The following is a 17,077-nucleotide window of genomic DNA, read 5'->3' on the forward strand; positions in this document are numbered from 1 at the left end:
ACAAGGGAAAGAACCGATGTCACAGGAGGTTGGGTAAATTGAAGTACACCGCATAAGGAAAGAACTTTTTTTTGGCTGTTGTTGTTATTTTTAATGTCTACTTCCGCCTCCCGTAGGGCATGAGACGTGCCACATCGGTGAATCTAGCATACAAAAATAGGAGCAGTGCCCTAACTGTCCACCAAACCCTTTAATCCGAGGGCAAACCGAGGCCTATTGCCAGTGTAAATCATATGTTGCCCAGGCCCAACACTTATAATCGAATCGCCCAGTGAGCGAGCCGCCAGTATATGACGCAACCTGTAGAACAAAGGAAAAGATAAAAGAAATGACAAAATCATTCCTCTCCGCTCTCCCTCTCGCTCTCCTCCTCCCGCAAGGCCTCCTCCCGTCTCCTTGCACGGTGAACTAGCCTGTCCAAGTCCACCGTAACCCGCATAAGGAAAGAACGTCGATATGAATGACGTGAAATCAACCTTGAACCTCATCTGCAACCCGGACTTCGAGTTGCACCGTCAACGAGAACCCCGATTTGGCCTCCAGCACCTCCTTGAGAACTTCCTTGTTGACCTCCCACATAATCACATTTTGCACGACACTGGTAGCGGTAGGAGCATCCTTGGTTAAGTCGTCCTTCGGGATGAGGTCGACGACCTCTTCTTGTTGTACTGCATCATCAGCAACGGCGGTTTTGCCGCTCAGTAGAGTGTCCGTGACGACCTCCTCTACCGAATTTGTGACATTGGATGTATCGAGGGTCGGTGTAAGACTGATGTCTGTTGCCGCGTCATTGGTCTTCGGCGCATCGTCTGTCGGTCTGGCGTCGCTGTCCTCTTCCTTTACTGGATTACTGTCGTTTGGTTTGTCAGGGATCGGTTCAGAAACGACATCCCTCTCGTGCGCTGAATCACTGCCTTCGACCGAATCGTGGGTCGGTTCGATATCTACGACCTCATGTACTGATCCAATGGCCCTGGGTGTATTGCCAGTCGATGTTCCGGCACCTCTCCTGAGGTCTAGCCCGTTCATCCTGTCGATTAGGTCGTCCAGGTCGTTCTGGTCTTTCTTGGTCCTTGCCGGAATACGCGGCCTAAGCACACCGTTATTGCGTAAGGGATGCCATTCAGAACCAGCGAGAATCTCAGAAAAGCCTATAAGATGTGCTATGTGGATTGTCCGTTAGCTTTTCACTGTGCATTGAAACATGACATGACACCGAGCACTATCCGCTGTACAGCGGTAGGAAGGTAGTTCTGTACTTACATGGCGATTGGAAGATGCGCTCATAGTTTTTCCACGGGCAGTATCGTCTTGCGATGCAGCTAGCTGGAATCTGCTGATGGAAAAGCCATTCGTGCTGCATCCAAGGGTGATCTATGCCCAGCAATAAACACAGCGGCGGGGCCTGCAAGACTGTGCTGCCGGGTGGTAGCTTGGAGGTGTCCAACTCATAAATAACGATGGGCTCCTTCTTCAGACGCATCATTTTTCGAGCCCAGTTTTCTGCGTGGCTTTGATCGTCAAAGGTCGACAGGAAACAGGAATCCCAGTCCCGGGTTTTCCAGATGAAATGTCTGGTGGCCTCGGTCTTCAACGCAAGGAAGGTACGAATGTCAAGGTAGGGATTCCGAGCTTGGAAACCACCTTCCGTGAGATTGATCGACTGGGATTGGTCATGCTGAACATGCCAAAGCTTCGGTGGGAGTCTCAAGTTCATGAATGGCCTTGGATCCTCTGGAGAGGGTACGGTATGCCAGAATGGATATGACATGGTGACGTCTAAGGATGGTAGACCAAAAGGAAAAGATATTGTTGACACGCCTCAATGCCTCAATGGGTCAATATGTCAGGTATTTTCTGCGGTCCATGGAAACAGAGGGGAGACCCTCAGCTTTATGTCAACCATCATCGAGCATCTGAACAGTGAGCAGGTCGTCGGAGGTGCGCGGCCCAAGCGCCGCGGCGCCTTGTCACGGATGGTTTTACCAGAGGGTTGGCGAAGTGGTTGACAAAACAGTATGTCGAAAATGCCTTGCCGGCTACCAGCCGGGTCGCATTATGGCCTCAAGCTGGCCTCCAAGAGTGGTTGGCGGCTATGCCGGCGCTAACGAACACGGAACTGGGGGTGTGAAGTGGTCTGGGGAAGGATGGCATTTGGGCCCTGGGAGCAGCGTAGATGGAAGACCACATATGTTCAACATGTGTTGATGGCTTTTGTTGTTGTTGTTGTTGTTATTTTTAACGTCTACTTCTGCCTCCTGAAGGGCATGAGACGTGTGACAACTACCGGAATAGATACAAGAAAGAGCCCAAATCCTCCCTCTATAACCCCAAAAAGTAGAGCGCAAACCACGGCTTAAAGCCAGATAAATTCGTTGCCTCAGAAAAGAGATACCTTAGTTAGGGGCCCCAATCAGCATTTGCTGCTCGGGCTGAGCCCTCCTGTCCGCGCCCATGCACGAACTCCCACAAATCCCGTAGCTGATTTGAAGAATAGAGGTCAACGCCGTTGGAGGGAAACCTCAAGGGGAGAAACCTCCAAAATTGGTCCGCCGTCCTCCCTTAGTCGAAAAGGAGATAGTCGATGTGGTTGTCGATATCATTGAGGATCGAAGAAGATATAGCGATTAGAATGCGGCCCAGCCGTTTTGGGTCCGGCAAGCGGCGTCCTAAGGCAGAGTTTTCGAGGTGGTTGTCATTCGATGCGGCTTGTGCCCGGTGAACGGTACTATCCTCGGCGCCCCTTTATCTTCCCCGAGTAGTAGATATTGTCGAAGAGCTCGGCTTCGAGAGCTACCGACGTTGTCGTAGACGGAGGTCAACTCTCCAGAATCCCTCCGCCGAAGGTCGAAATGGTGGGTTAAGCCATTGATAGCCCTAAGGCACCCAAAGGCACCGAAAAAGGGTAGTTCTTGGCTTGGCCGCTAACAACCGACTAACAGCGGGTGCCAAGAAAATATTATTTGGGGGAGTGTTGATGTGTTGATGGCTGCGCAGCTGAGATTGCGGGGTGGACAGCGATTGGACGTTTTGGTCTGCCAATGTGGTGTTGGAGAAGAGACTGAGAAGGGACAAGTGCAGCGTGGTATTTGCGCAACGTCAAATGGATTGATACGATACGATAACTTCAGTGAAGTGGTAATGCCAAAGAGAAAGATAGAAAAGACAAGAAAGAAAAAAGAACAAAAGGAGAACTAAAACGAAAAAAAAAAAAAGGGAAAAATAACAGGCAGCAGACAGCTGTCCAGGAACACCGAGAAGGAAAAGTTCCGGTGACGTCCACAGATACAAGGGTTTACTTGAACTGATCAGAAGGTGATGTACACAAATCACCCTTCCCGCCGGATGTTGAATGTATTGCTCCTCAAAGTATGAGTGGAATTGTTGATGCGTAAAGCGTCAGTAAAGCCCTCGATCAAACTGTCTATAGCGTCTTTGGTGTTCGCTGATTCCACGGGCCGGTATGGAGCGGACTGGCTGTACAGGCCTCCGCTTCCATGACAGTACTGGGATGCTGGGTATGTGAGTGGCCAAGTTCCCAGAGTAGGAAACCCAAGTGGCATATATGGACCTATAAGGTGATGGAATTGGGGTGTTGGGTATCCCATGGGCACAGTTCCCAGCATTGGTGATCCAAATGGCGTATATGAACCTGTTCCCAGCACGGGAAATCCAAACGGCATATATGGACCTGTAAGGTGATGGAATTAGCTTGGTTGCTCATCTCAAAGACAAGCAGAAGGGATCTTTGTAACTCACTAGGACTATATGTAATAGGCCACTTCGGTTGCCAGTAGTATTGACCACCGATGAGATCAAAGCCATGGCCGACACACTCCCCCGGAATCTCATGTAAGAATATAAACTCATTCTTGGCCCACGGATGAGCTATTGCAAGATCACCGCAAAGCTTGACGGCGTCGAAGATGACAGTTGAAGAGGGTAGCTTGGCCACGTCGATCTCGTATATTGTAACTTGCCCGACACGCCGCTTCCCCCATTTCTTGGCGTGGCGGCTGTCTCCGAACGCCGAGATGAAACACGATTGCCAACCCAGAGTTTCGTCGTAAAGATGTGTATCCCAGTTGAAATGTCTGATTGCCTGCAGCTTGAGATCATGTTCGTCTCTTATACTTTGGTATCCGCTTGCAGCTGTAAAACCGCCGTTGTGGTTCACAACGGATTGCGAGTGTCTATGTTGAACGTGCCAAAGTCTGGATGGAAGGTCTTTGTGAGGTACCGGAAGTGGTGACACGGCCCAGCAGACCGAAGTACCCAGGGGACTGTCGTCTGAAGCTCCCATGATGTATCCTAGGGAGTAAGCAGTAGCACAAACTGTGAGAAAATAAGTGATTTAGAGATGCCTCACAAAACTCGGGAGAGTTATCTGGCGAAGGCGAACCGAACATTGAAATCACCTCCAGGCCAACACACTCGAGGCCTAACCATCATGATCAGGCGCCCATCACGCACCGAGGCCCACTGCATTAAAAGAGCAAACGGCACCGCCAGTAAGCGTTTGTTTCGTAGTTGTTGAATTCAAGGCAGCCTGACCGGCCAGGCATTGAAGCAGCAGCTATGCCGTCTGCCAATCCGACAGCATTGTGGCTTCAGCGTGGCATCGACACTTGACGACCACCACTGGCCGGTCGGTATGTATGTTGACTGATTTGGATAGGAAGCACGAGTCCAAGACTTCTCGGCTAACGCGAAAAATGATTGCATCCTTGGTGTTCGAATAAGGTATCGCGATTTCAGGTGTCATCCCTTAGAAAGAATGCCAGACAGAGAAGACGCCATTTAGACAAGAAAGGGACGTTGCCATGTGGGTTGCACAGAGTTGATATACTGCGAGTCGTCCATAGACATAGTGTGAGCGATGTCTTGCAGGTCAAGAATGTAAAATCTGGCATTCGTCCCGAGGCGGGTGGTATGTATGGCCATGTCGTCGAGACGCCGACCAGTGGATGTTGTTGGTGAAAAGATGAAGAGGAAAAAAAAGAGTTCTTGAGGTTCTCGTTATGGTCTTGGCATCCAAACAGCGAGAGAGACGAAAAAGTGGAGAAGCCATCCACTGCAGACGGGGACGCATGGGGGCCCCCGCAATCGGAGCAACGGCGTCATTGTCAAATGCAATTGCCAATTCAACTTTCCGATTGAATTATTCCCCTACTTTGTTTCGTCCAATTTCAGTCCATTTTCCCGTGTCTTCTACAATTGTCGTCTGTCTGTTCCACCGCCAAAATGTCGTCTACCGCCACCAAGGACGATAACCAGCACCCGGCGCTCAAGGGTCCCAGTGCCCTCCGTTCCATTCTCGCTGGTTCAACCGCTGGCGCCGTCGAGATTGGTGAGTCTTGCTTGCCCTGCTACATCCGTCACTCACTGCCAGCAACACCAAGGCGGTTTTCGCAATCGCATAGCGCTAACAACCAACAAACAGCCATCACATATCCTGCAGAGTGTACGTAACCGGCGCCCCGACGACTACTACTCCATCGCGACAGACACCCATTTGTTAACTCTTCGCGACAGTCGCCAAGACTCGCACCCAGCTCAACCGCAGGTTAGCCGAGGGCCAGAAGCTCCCATGGCCGCCCTTTGGCAAGCAGTGGTATGCCGGCTGCACGACTCTGATTATCGGCAACTCGGCCAAGGCGGGCATTCGTACGGTTTCCCAGACGTATCAAGAGAACGAAAACAAGAACAAGCACTAAACAAGACGTGGGACAGGATTCGTCGCATTTGACCAGTACAAGAAGCTCCTCTCCGGTCCCGACGGCAAGATGTCCGGGCCGATGACCGTCCTCGCCGGTTTTGGTGCTGGTGTGACTGAGTCACTGCTGGCGGTGACGCCAACCGAGAGCATCAAGACCACGCTGTAAGTCGAGTCACTCGTCAGAGCTCCATTCCAGGTCCCCAGCTGTAGCTCCTTCTGGCCGGGGTACCCATGACCCAAGCTCCACCTCCAAACTCGTTGCTTATGGCCAGTCGCTGACCGAAAACTGTCAACAGGATCGACGACCGCAAGTCCGCCAAGCCTCGTCTTCGCGGCTTCCTCCACGCCGTTCCCATCATCGCCCGCGAGCGCGGCATCCGCGGTTTCTTCCAAGGTTTCGTGCCCACCACTGCGCGGCAAGCCGCCAATAGCGCGACCCGTTTCGGATCCTACACCGCTCTGAAGCAGCTCGCGGAGAGCTACACTGCGCCCGGGGAGAAGCTCGGTGCTGTCGGAACCTTCGCCATGGGCGGTATCGCTGGCCTGATTACCGTCTACGTCACTCAGCCGTTGGATACGATCAAGACGAGAATGCAGAGTATTGAGGCCAAGCAGCTTTACGGCAACTCGTTCAGGTGTGCCAGCATTATCTTCAAGCAGGAGGGCGTTTTCACTTTCTGGAGCGGTGCGCTACCAAGGTTGGCGAGACTGATTATGAGCGGTGGTATTGTGTTTACGATGTACGAGAAGAGCATGGAGCTGTTTGACAGGTTCGACCCCGAGAGGCAGTACATTTAAGGGGGATTTCACGAGCGACGGCGTTGAGGCGTCTTTTCACACATGATGGGCGAAGGAAGATAACGGGACAACTACAAGAGATGGACCGGAAGCAGAAGAAGGAGAGAAAGATGGACAGACGAATTCCACGAGACCAGCGACAACAGAACGAACGCCGTAAGGGCACACCCAGGTAGACAAAAGTTTGTATATACGATTTGGCACAGGTATATACTTCAACATTTACAGACAGATTTTTAAACCTTCCCTTTCTGTCCGGTAAGTGCTATTGTGACCCCTCGTAAGGAGTCTTTGCTCCAGCCCATTGTATGTACCACGCCATTTCTGTTTTGGTTATCCCCAGACTCCTGACGCCTGCCCATGAACCACCTAACCACACATGCAATTCGGTATTTGTACAGAAGTAATCCTACACTCCTTTTTTTTTTTTTTTTTTTTTTTTCGTTTCTCCGTCTCTTCTCGTTGCTGCCTCTGGCTTACGACTGGAAGCGAATGATACCTCCCAGTCTCTTGGCCATCCTGCCGAAGAAGGTTCTGTTGGGCGCCTCCTCGAGCTCCTTGACCAGATCGGAATAGTACTTGGGGTTGCTCTTGGGCTTGAGAATCTCGCCGGTGATGCGATACTGTTTTTTGGCCATAGGTTAGCACCTGTCGCACCTGTCACATGCACCCATCCAACCATATCTTCCGCCTTTCCCATCCCTTCCGTCCCTTCCATTTCCCACTATCTTTCTTCTCTCCACCCACCAACAGAACCATCAGACAGAACCATCGAACATACCTTATTCTTAAACCTATTCTCCAACAACCCAATCAGCGCATTAGCCTGCTTGATCTCCGCCTCCTCCTTGGCCTTGCCCGACAACTTGTTGAACGCCGTGGTATTGGGCAACAGGCTGCCGTTGTTCTTCTGCAGACGCTTGGAGAGGACGTCTTGGAGCTGGCATTCGGGGCGCAGGGCGTCGCGGGGCCATTCGCCGAGGGCGCGCTGGTATTGCCTTGCGGCGAGCTGTCGTGTCGCAATTCTATTAGTTATGCGATATCAACTTGCGGGATGGGTTGGGCCTACGTTTCTTAGAGCTCCGGACATTGTGGTGGTGGTGGCCGTGGTGGTAGTGATACAGGATGGAATTGGAGACTGGACGGACCTTCAATCGCAACTTCGCAAGTCGCAATCGCAATGCTGCAGTCAACGGCGCGGACCGGCCGCCCTTCTGAAATTCTGGGCTTGGCATCCGCACCCGCTCAGAAGCGATGGATGACCCGCTCCGCACCCGCCAAGCGTCGATCTGACGCTGAGAGCTTGAGCCACATACAGTGATACCAATTGTTCTCGGGTACATTCAAGCCACGTTTCCAATGCCAGTATTAGCCACAATGGTTCACGAACCATCTCCGCTCGTCTCCGCTCGTCCATGCAATTCCACATTTCCCAATAGCGCAGTCGCTTGGGAGTTGGGGTGTCGCTTCAGCACATCATTTCAGGGTCTTGGCTGCTGTGGCTTCTTGGCGGTGATCCCGCTTGATCAGCTGCCATCTTGTTTCAACTGGAGTGACACTTTGAGACTTGAGAGTGAGGACAGGAAGTGACAGCGCCTTGCCGCCTTCTCCTCTCTTCAACAATCGAGTTCAAGAGGCCAACGAGGTCCAACGTCTCGTCTCGTCGCAACCATCATTTGCATAGTCGCATTTGAGCCCTTGACACTGTTCTCACACTCTGTTGCTTCGCTTGTCATAGCAGTTTCATTACGACTCCTTTTCGTGTTCCTACCTAGTTCCTTTTCCTTGTCCCTCTTTGTATCGACTCGACGACCGCATTTCTCTTCTTTTCTTTGACGACAACAACTTGACTCTAGACACTACCAAATCCGATCTCCTATTCTCTTGTTCGATCCGACTTCCGCTCTCTTTGTTCCACTTTCTCCTTCCTTGACTCCATAGTCGCATCGGTTCCTCCTTTTCTACTCCTGAATACCCGAAACAACGCGCGACAGACTCCCTGCAAGCCCACCGGGAATTAGTGCGGTGCCCTGCATACACAGTGGCGACGTCAGCAGGAGAACCTTGACAGCAACCGGCATCTTTGAAGTGCAGTGGACATTTCCCCATCTCCATTGATCCTGATTGATCATCATCCATCAACAACAAAAGACGCCTTCCTTATCTTTCGCGCATTGTCCACGAGACGGGTTCCTGAATCCTGAAACACCACCTTCGACATCACCAATCGTCAACCTCAACACACAGCGTGCGCGCGACACAGAAAGACACCAGTCGATTCATCCCCAGACCTCCGTCACCATGTCGGCCCGTTACGAAAGGGTACGTTGTCGCCCATCATCACCACCACATCTCAGCTCTCGTCATTCTAACAATACCCATCAGGTCAACGCCCAAGCCGACGACGATGACGACCATCACAACGACACGCCAACACCCACCAACAACCCTACGTCGAGACCATCGATTCCCAACTCGCCACCACCATCCTTCCACTCCCGCGCTTCCTCCATCCACAACAACCAACGCCCCGTGAATCCCGACCTCGCCGATGCCTTTGGCGCCGACGAAGATGACGACGACAGCGACGATGACGCCGACGACAGACAGCGCTTGATGCGACGGAACTCTTCGCCGACGGACGCCTCCGGGGCAGCGGGATCGACTGACGTGACATCCGGAGGGAGTTCGAGGCCCGGGCCGGAAAGGCAAACAACACAGTTACCAGCTACACCATACACGGCGACAGCGGGAGGATCAACGACGCGGCCGTCAGGAAGGGTTTACGGTGGTGGTATCCAGAACGAAGGTGTCTTTTCGAACTTGACAGCCAAGCCGGAACGAAATAATGGCGCTGAGAAGGAGGAGTTGCCTCCTGTACGTAATCCCCCTCACGCCAAGCGTTGAAACACGAATGCTAACAGACAAATCGCAGTCCTACGAACAAGCAGCCGCAGACGCCGCCCCTCCCTACTGGGAAACCACCATCCTCGCCCCCGGCCTCGGCGGGCCCGACGACGTTTACATCGAAGGCATGCCCGTCGGTTCCATCGTCTCCTTCATCTGGAATGGCATGATCTCCATGTCCTTCCAGCTCGTCGGCTTCCTGCTCACCTACCTTTTGCACTCCACCCACGCCGCCAAAAACGGATCGCGCGCCGGCCTGGGCATCACGTTGATCCAGTTCGGCTTCATGATGAAGGGCACGCAAGATTCCGGCGCCGATGATGGATCGGGTTACACGGCCCCGCCAGATCCGAACTCGCACGATTTTGACCCGGGCCAGGTGGACGATAACAGGGGAGGAGACAGTTGGGGATCGGTAGATTCGAGCGATTGGGTGGCGTATATCCTTATGTTGGCCGGCTGGTTTATCTTGATCAAGAGCGTTAGTGATTATTTGAAGGTCAGGAGGCATGAGATGTTGGTGCTGCAGAGCCCGGATAGAGGGTTGGGGATTCCGATAATTGCTACAGGGGAGGCGCCGGAGCGGGTGGTATAACTGTCGCTATGGCTATATCGGGGTTGATGGATGGGCAGTGATGGGCAGTGATGGGATAGGATGGGTTGGGTGGATGTTACGGACATACAGACGAGCGAAGGGAAGGGGTTTTGTTCCTACGTACAGGAACGCACAGCGCAGTATGCGCGCGTACATACGAAAACGGTCATCCTACTCTACTCTTCATTCTTCCCTATGTCGTTTTCCTCATGTCAAGCAAGCATTTTAATGGTGTGGTATCATGTTTTTGTTTCTGATCCTCTGTTCAGTTATTGCATTGACTCTGTTCCTAGGTACCTGTTCCTTGAGCTAGTCTAGATGATGATCGGTTTGTTCATACGCTCAAAGCAAAGCAATCATTTGAGCGATTGAGAAAAGGCTGGCTTGGTTTTCTCATCGAGATCCCCCGTTCTTGTCAATGGGCATGCGTATCTTCCTCTTGACATTCTCCATTGACTATGTGATACCTGCTATTCCTTCAGCTAGATCACGACTCGTCGAGTGCAATGTCGACAAAGAAACAAATGTTCAGCGGTTCATGATGATGCTCTGGGGTTTACCGTCCGCATATCCTACACTCTTTTTACCATCGCTTTACATAGGTTTCAAGATTGGCCATCGGCCGGATAACGATATCATGATACCGGACGGGGGGTATGTAATCAGCAATTCAACCCCCGCACGCTTGCCCCTCTCTTTTCCCTCGCAGTTCTCGCTTCGGTCGATGGTCAGGTGCCGGTGATCCATGCAGGCAGGAGGTGCCGCGTTGACGAACACGGACATGCATGTGTAGTGGATCCAGGATCTTACAATCTTACATCAGATGTATAAACGGTTAACGTCAATGCTTCATCATCGTAATCATGGGAAGGTGATAATTATAAGGACGGGGCAGGACGGGGTAACCGTCGTTGCTACCGCGATTAATTGGTGGCTTGTTTCCCTCGTGTTCATCTTTCCTGATACTTCAACTTTTGCCTCGACTTTCCTCACTGAATAACATCAAATAACATCTAAACTCTTTCGGCAGCTATCACACTCACACACACGTTTTTGCCAGCTCCTTTACCCGCGATCCATTCAAAGCGGGCGGGGTGCTCGCATTTTTTCCCCTCTTTCTTTGTCTAGGTATCTATCATCGTCCTAGGAGCCTCCGTAATTTTACTTTGTGATCTCACAACCTACCTACCTACCTACCTACCTGACCTCTCCGATTTTTTTTCTCACGAATGCCATCTCGTCTCGCACCCCTCCTACCTTTACGTTTAACGACCATCACCAAAACGAAACCTACTCTAACTATCATTACCACTTTCTTCGCGGCTGTCGCCAGCGCCACCTACCCGTTTCTCAACACGTTTCCTCCTAGCAGTTGTCCATCCGATATCAAGCCATCGTCAGCTTGCGGCATCAACCGAGGACCGATCTCTACCACGACGCAGAGCAGGAGTTTGACAACAACGGCAATCAATCGCTTCAAGTGGTCGACTCTCAAACAAAACCTCAACATGGCGTGGCACTCATCCGGCGTGAGCAACTCGGAGCTGATCGAGAATCTGTGGAGGAATAAGTTGATTAAAGATGAGAGGGTTAAGGAGGCTTTTTTGAAGGTTTGTCCCAATCCGGCTTTTCTTGTTGCCCAGTTCTTCGTTAGTAGTTCTTCGTTCTTCGTCGTTCGTTCTGGTTTTTGGGGTACCTAGTTCTATGTTTCTGTGCTATTGCCGGATGATGCCTGCCTAACCGCAGCTGCCTGGGTTTCTGTGGTCGGTTCGTTTTTCCTTTTGGGGGTTGATGACCTGATTTGGCTCTGGCTCTGGCTCTGGCTCTGGCTCTGGCTCTGGCTCAGACTCTGACTCTGGCTGGGGCTTTGGCTGTTGCTGTGGGATGGATCTACTTGTCTTCCTGTGGTGATTTGAGGTCGTCGCGATAGAGATTGTGTTGTTCGATTTTTCTGTGCTCTTTGGGTTTTGTCAGTGTTTTTGTGTGTTTTCTCAGTACTCCTTTGTTTGCGAGCCTTCGAGAGCCCCCTTCCTGTAGCATCTGTTGTCCGTTTTTTTCGTTCCCGAGGCCACCGACCTCTGTTTCTTTCAGGGATTATTCTACGCCTTGAGCTGTTCCTGGCCTCGATTTCACGATGTCTCTTCACTTGTAGTCTTGACCGGCACTCATTTCCATGGTCTCGCAATCTCACTTGATCATCCAACACCCTTTATAGCCCATCTAACACACACATTGCGCGAACTTCCCTCATCACAGTAGAAACTAACAGACAAAACAGGTCGACAGAGCCCATTACTCACCCACATCCCCCTACTCCGACTCCCCCCAACCAATCGGCCACTCAGCCACCATCAGCGCTCCCCACATGCACGCCTCAGCAATCGAGCACCTCCTCCCATCGATTCTCCCCTCCCCAACCCGCCCCGCCCCCCGCGTCCTCGACATTGGATCGGGGTCTGGCTACCTCACCCACGTCATCGCCGAGCTAGTCGGCTCTGAGGGCGGAACGGTCGTTGGTTTAGAGCACATACCCGCTTTACGAGACCTCGGCGCTCGAAATATGGCCAAGTCGCAGGAGGGTCGAGACTTTTTGGAAAGTGGACGAGTCCGATTCCGAGTAGGCGACGGTCGTAAAGGTTGGAAAGAAGCTACTTCCGATTCTGCTTCGACAGACAGCCACGCCTCCACCGCCGCCCGCCGGCGCTCTTCGGTAAACGAGCGTACTCCTATGGGCGAAGTTGAGGGGCAAGGAGAAAGAAAGGGAGAGGACAAAGATGAAGGGAAGTGGGATGCTATCCACGTTGGGGCTTCTGCCAAAGAAATTCATAAGGAACTTGTGGATCAGTTGAGGAGTCCTGGACGCATGTTTGTCCCGGTTGATGATGATGAGATGGGTTTGCAGCAGCATGTGTGGGAGGTGAAGAAAGATGAGGGTGGGGAGGTTAGTATGAGGAGATTGTTTGGGGTGAGGTACGTGCCTTTGGGGGATCCTCCTAAGTGAGTGTCGTGCCTGGTGGAGGTAGGGATAGCAGAGGGTGAATGAGGGATGGCAGATGGTCGGGTGTTGATAAAGGTCGGTGGGCGGTGATGGTTATGGAAACGGGATGAACAAGGGTGTGTGTCGTGTACCTATGAGGTGAAGTAGTAGCTTGCGTATAATGCATTGATATCTGTACCCTGGGAGCGAATGCTCAAGTGTTGACCGTGAATCCGGAGTGTCAAAGAGGACTGGTCAGACGAAGATAGTGGTAGCGTCAGTATCAACCACGACTTTGAGGCAAGTCATGTCCAACTCCAAGACTACAGTTTAAGGAAGGCAAAACAGTGGAAAGAAAGCCTCAGGTCTCCGTTACTCCGCATGTAGTGTCGGGTTCTGGTATGCTTGTGTTCCGGTTGACAAGCGACATGTGTCCGATGTGCGGCGGCACAATACTCGTCTCTTTCCCGTCAAGTGACTTCTGTAACGAAGTGTTACCATCCACATACTCGGTTTCCTATCACGAAAAACGCCTAGGGGGAAAGTGAAGCCACTGACGATGCCACTTAATACGAGGAGTGAGCGGTGAGCGGTGCACTTGCTCGTCCAACGGGTGAGATGTGTTGGCAAGCACTAAAGCGCTGTCGAAGATTGAGCGATGTTAGGGGTTGGGTGACCTTTGGAGACAGTTTATGAGTTGCGGTTACAGTGTCTTCCGTAAACCTGAACGAGTATCTGGAGTTTGATAGCTTTCGGGGAGTGTGTATCACTTCCCTTGTGCATGTCGGCCACTTGATGCTTGACACTGAGCCTCACACCTACACCAGTTTCAGTAAGATCACACCTGTTAATTATCCCACTTGGAGGTGGTGTAGGTGTCCCGCGGTCACAACCAAGTTCCAACGAGGTGTGGTAGGCTCAACGACTCGACCATTTAACCCCTAAACCCGAAGCATTCCTTAGGGCTTACTGCGTTCCTCACTAGAGGCAGGATTGTCGCTCTTTACCACTCCAGGAAGCTGCTTGGAAGTCTGCAACAGAAGAAGGAAGGTTACCGAACATTATGCTGCTGCCTCAGTTAGCCGACTGCAACCCCAGTAACCCGGTGTTCAATGTTGTGAGGTGAAATGGTAGGGAAGATGTCCAGGCAGAAACATAAAGGCGATATGGTGAGTGTCTGGATATCAGGCCGAGTGCAACCTGTCACTCTCACGGCTTCGTCAGAGTGCTTCCGCTATCTTGAGAAGACCTGTTGTTCCGAGCAGTTGGGACGTGGGACAGTTCGTGATTGGTTCCAGTCTGTGATAGTCCTCCGAGCCGTGAGATGGGCGATGGTAGGTAGGGATGCAAGTGGAAAGGGGCAACGAGATCGTACTCGGGAGGTGGAAGTTGCCAAACCGCCAGCGAAGTTGATGGTTCCTCGTCCGAGTTGATCCTGGGCTTTTCCCAGCCTTTCTTCTCCATATCCGTCTCCATCGAACACGCGACTATTGAAATTCGAAGCTCCCAAGACCTCGAAATCTCGAGTGCCTCTGGGGATCCCAGAAGGAAGGAAACCACGTGCTCCCATTGTTTGGATCAAGTTCGATCTTGAGCCTTGTGGACTTGAATAGTGCAACAAGTTCACTGTCCAAATCCCAGCCTTCCTTATTCTCGAGTCAGGTCAGTGGAGGAATCGGGTCCATTCAGGAAACCCTTGGGCTGGACTGTTCCTCCGCTCATCTCGCCCACTTACATACACCTTCCTAATCCGGCATCAAACCGAAGTGTCATGGAAATGGCTGCTGGTTCCACTCTTGGTTTTGTGTTTGGTGATGAGGCTCACACGCGACCAATCAGCGCTGAATAGCCTCAATGCTTGGCCGGTCCTTGGCTGGCGTTAGGTTTTTCAACGCCCAGAACGCCTAGAAAATGCCCAGCGCAATGGCTGCGGCGCCTAGACGTTGGTCCATGTGGGGTGCTTTAGCATAAGAGCTAAGCTAATTTAAGGGTTTTCCGGGGTGAGCTGGTACGATGTTGGGAGAGTGAGACGTCGAGGCTATTGACGACAAAGGATTGTGAATGCATGTGAGAATTGGAGGTTGGTGGTTTGTCAGGTCTGAGTAACCATGTTGGTGATGTCTACTATGTTGTTGTGGAAAAGTTGAGGAGAGTTGAGATGAGGTAGGACACCAGAGGATTCTACTGTTAGGGCACCTCGCGGATCAAATCCCGTTCAATAGCGTCCATGTCCGAGACTTGATTCAGTATGCCTTCCTCACGTGCTGTTTGAGGTTGTGGTTTCCATTTCAATGTCCGTGAACGGGCGGGGTAGCAGTAGAGAGGACTGAGACGGGCACAACACTCAGCAGATCACAAACTCGGACTCTTAGGACATCTCGGACTGAAAAAAAAAAAGAGCAACAGTGGCATCTGGATGCAACGCATGAACCGAGAGCCGCGTCTTTGGATGCATCTTGGACACGCATACCGCCATGCGCGCACGTTGATGGTCAGGATTGGCACGGGACGGCGTCGACAGTCTGCCTCCCCGAGCTCCCCTGCTCGAGGTTTTACCATGGTGCTGGGATTTTCTTCGATATCAAATACTCATAAGGCTGATTCGGCGTGCATCATCTGTGTCTTGTCCCGAAGATGAATGTCGATGATGGTGGTTCTGAGAGGTGTTGCGGTCCAGGTGGTGGTTGCATGGAGGTAGGTTGTGCGGCCCGTGCTCAGTGTTTGGTGGAAATGTTCCACTGTTCTACTGTACACCTAGCAGGTCCCCGAGGTCCCCTACCACCTCCCCCGTACAGTTCCACGTTGCACGTGTGCAAATGAGGAGGCGGTAGACTACCCAGGAAACCTTATCGCCAACAACCTACCAGCGGGCAAGGTGGAAACAGGAAGGTGATCACTGGAGAAGGTTGGGCGGCGATGGGAAAGGGAATAACGGAAAACACGGCACAAATGAGGCCATCAACACCACGAGATGGACGACAGTGCGTAAATCATCCGTTTGTGCCATCTTCCATCCCTTATTTGCAAATCATTCTTACCCCGGATTTTGCCCTTAATCCCGAACTCGGCAACGCCTCTCGGCCATGACGACGGGTTGATATCAGAACCATCGAACGGTTCTGGATGTCTTGCAACATGACAGAGGTGGTGGCGGTTCGAGTCGCCAATTGACAAATAACACGAACATCAATAACATCCTTCCGGGTGTCAAAGATACAACTGACACTTGACATGGTGACATTTCGCACATGGCGTCAACCTCGGGTGGCAATATCCCGTACATATTGTTCGGTTTCATTTGGGCCTGTCCAGTTCGCCTACGGCGTTCTCCAAAGTGCGCCGATGATGCCAAGAGGGCTCCAGTATTGCGTGACAAACCACTCCTTTTCACTTGCCAATTTGAACCTCCATCACCGAAGACACAGCGCTGTTTCGGACCAACATGGCGACACCACACACCTGCAATATCAAGAACGAGGCCACAACCGCGGCACCGAGTTCGTGATGGTGTGGCACACTGTTGCTCCGGGAGGCATTCTTCGAACAATGGAAATGATATCACGGACGGAATATCCGAGAGGGAAACGAGGCGATTCAAACCACCACCACCACAACAACAACCAATGTTCACACAAGAAAGAACCAACAGCAAACTCTCGATGGGAATCCTGACAGACAGAACAGTCTCTCGAATCCGAGCTGAATAGGAGGCAACATCACCTCCCTCTTTGGAGATCTCGAGTTCAAGTCACCTTCCTTAACGGGTAACCCCACGATGTGGCCCCCCATGTCGGCTGGCCATGATGTCTATGGCGCCTTTGATCCCTGCTGCAAGCCCCTGGGCGTCCCATTCGAGGACAGCGCCGCTATCTCAAGGAAAACGGTTGGATCACTGCTGGACACTGTGGAAAAAGGCAAAAAGAAGGTTAATCAGGTGGCCCTGATTGGATTGACAAGGCCAAATGTAACCACACCACATGACCAACACCAAATTCCAAGGTTAGGGCGAGAACCACAACACTGCATGGCGATGCGATGCATTGATTGAACTTTGATAAGGTGTGAGTCCGGTGCTGGTTTG

The 17,077-nt window shown here is 51.9% G+C and overlaps 6 protein-coding genes across 6 annotated transcripts; 3 read left to right on the top strand and 3 right to left on the bottom strand.

The window, feature by feature from the left end:
* Positions 1–412: 412 nt before the first annotated feature.
* On the bottom strand, positions 413–1,771 carry SMAC4_07562 (uncharacterized protein; the record flags this gene model as incomplete). The annotated part of the gene is made up of 2 exons (XM_003347960.2): positions 413–1,163; positions 1,264–1,771. The coding sequence occupies 2 exons, from the start codon at positions 1,769–1,771 to the stop codon at positions 472–474; spliced, it is 1,200 nt and encodes a 399-aa protein (XP_003348008.1). The 3' UTR covers positions 413–471.
* Positions 1,772–3,141: 1,370 nt separating this feature from the next.
* SMAC4_12751 (uncharacterized protein) lies at positions 3,142–4,569 on the bottom strand. The gene is made up of 2 exons (XM_024655732.2): positions 3,760–4,569; positions 3,142–3,691 (listed from the first exon to the last, which is right to left on the bottom strand). The coding sequence occupies exons 1-2, from the start codon at positions 4,301–4,303 to the stop codon at positions 3,330–3,332; spliced, it is 906 nt and encodes a 301-aa protein (XP_024511795.1). The 5' UTR covers positions 4,304–4,569; the 3' UTR covers positions 3,142–3,329.
* A 460-nt stretch (positions 4,570–5,029) lies between these two features.
* On the top strand, positions 5,030–6,956 carry SMAC4_07563 (uncharacterized protein). The gene is made up of 5 exons (XM_024655733.2): positions 5,030–5,350; positions 5,444–5,464; positions 5,536–5,667; positions 5,734–5,881; positions 6,016–6,956. The coding sequence occupies exons 1-5, from the start codon at positions 5,245–5,247 to the stop codon at positions 6,515–6,517; spliced, it is 909 nt and encodes a 302-aa protein (XP_024511796.1). The 5' UTR covers positions 5,030–5,244; the 3' UTR covers positions 6,518–6,956.
* Positions 6,957–6,993: 37 nt separating this feature from the next.
* Positions 6,994–7,607, bottom strand: SMAC4_07564 (uncharacterized protein; the record flags this gene model as incomplete). The annotated part of the gene is made up of 3 exons (XM_003347962.1): positions 6,994–7,140; positions 7,299–7,526; positions 7,587–7,607. 3 exons carry the CDS (start codon positions 7,605–7,607, stop codon positions 6,994–6,996), a joined length of 396 nt encoding a protein of 131 aa, XP_003348010.1.
* A 318-nt stretch (positions 7,608–7,925) lies between these two features.
* SMAC4_07565 (uncharacterized protein) lies at positions 7,926–10,806 on the top strand. Its single transcript, XM_003347963.2, has 3 exons — positions 7,926–8,839; positions 8,903–9,394; positions 9,453–10,806. Exons 1-3 carry the CDS (start codon positions 8,819–8,821, stop codon positions 10,017–10,019), a joined length of 1,080 nt encoding a protein of 359 aa, XP_003348011.1. The 5' UTR covers positions 7,926–8,818; the 3' UTR covers positions 10,020–10,806.
* A 721-nt stretch (positions 10,807–11,527) lies between these two features.
* On the top strand, positions 11,528–13,332 carry SMAC4_07566 (uncharacterized protein; the record flags this gene model as incomplete). Its single annotated transcript, XM_066090649.1, has 2 exons — positions 11,528–11,629; positions 12,298–13,332. The coding sequence occupies 2 exons, from the start codon at positions 11,528–11,530 to the stop codon at positions 13,018–13,020; spliced, it is 825 nt and encodes a 274-aa protein (XP_065947851.1). The 3' UTR covers positions 13,021–13,332.
* Between the last annotated feature and the right edge of the window lie 3,745 nt (positions 13,333–17,077).

Source organism: Sordaria macrospora, chromosome 7, assembly GCF_033870435.1.
Source record: "Sordaria macrospora chromosome 7, complete sequence".
NCBI classification, from domain to species: Eukaryota; Fungi; Ascomycota; class Sordariomycetes; order Sordariales; family Sordariaceae; genus Sordaria; species Sordaria macrospora.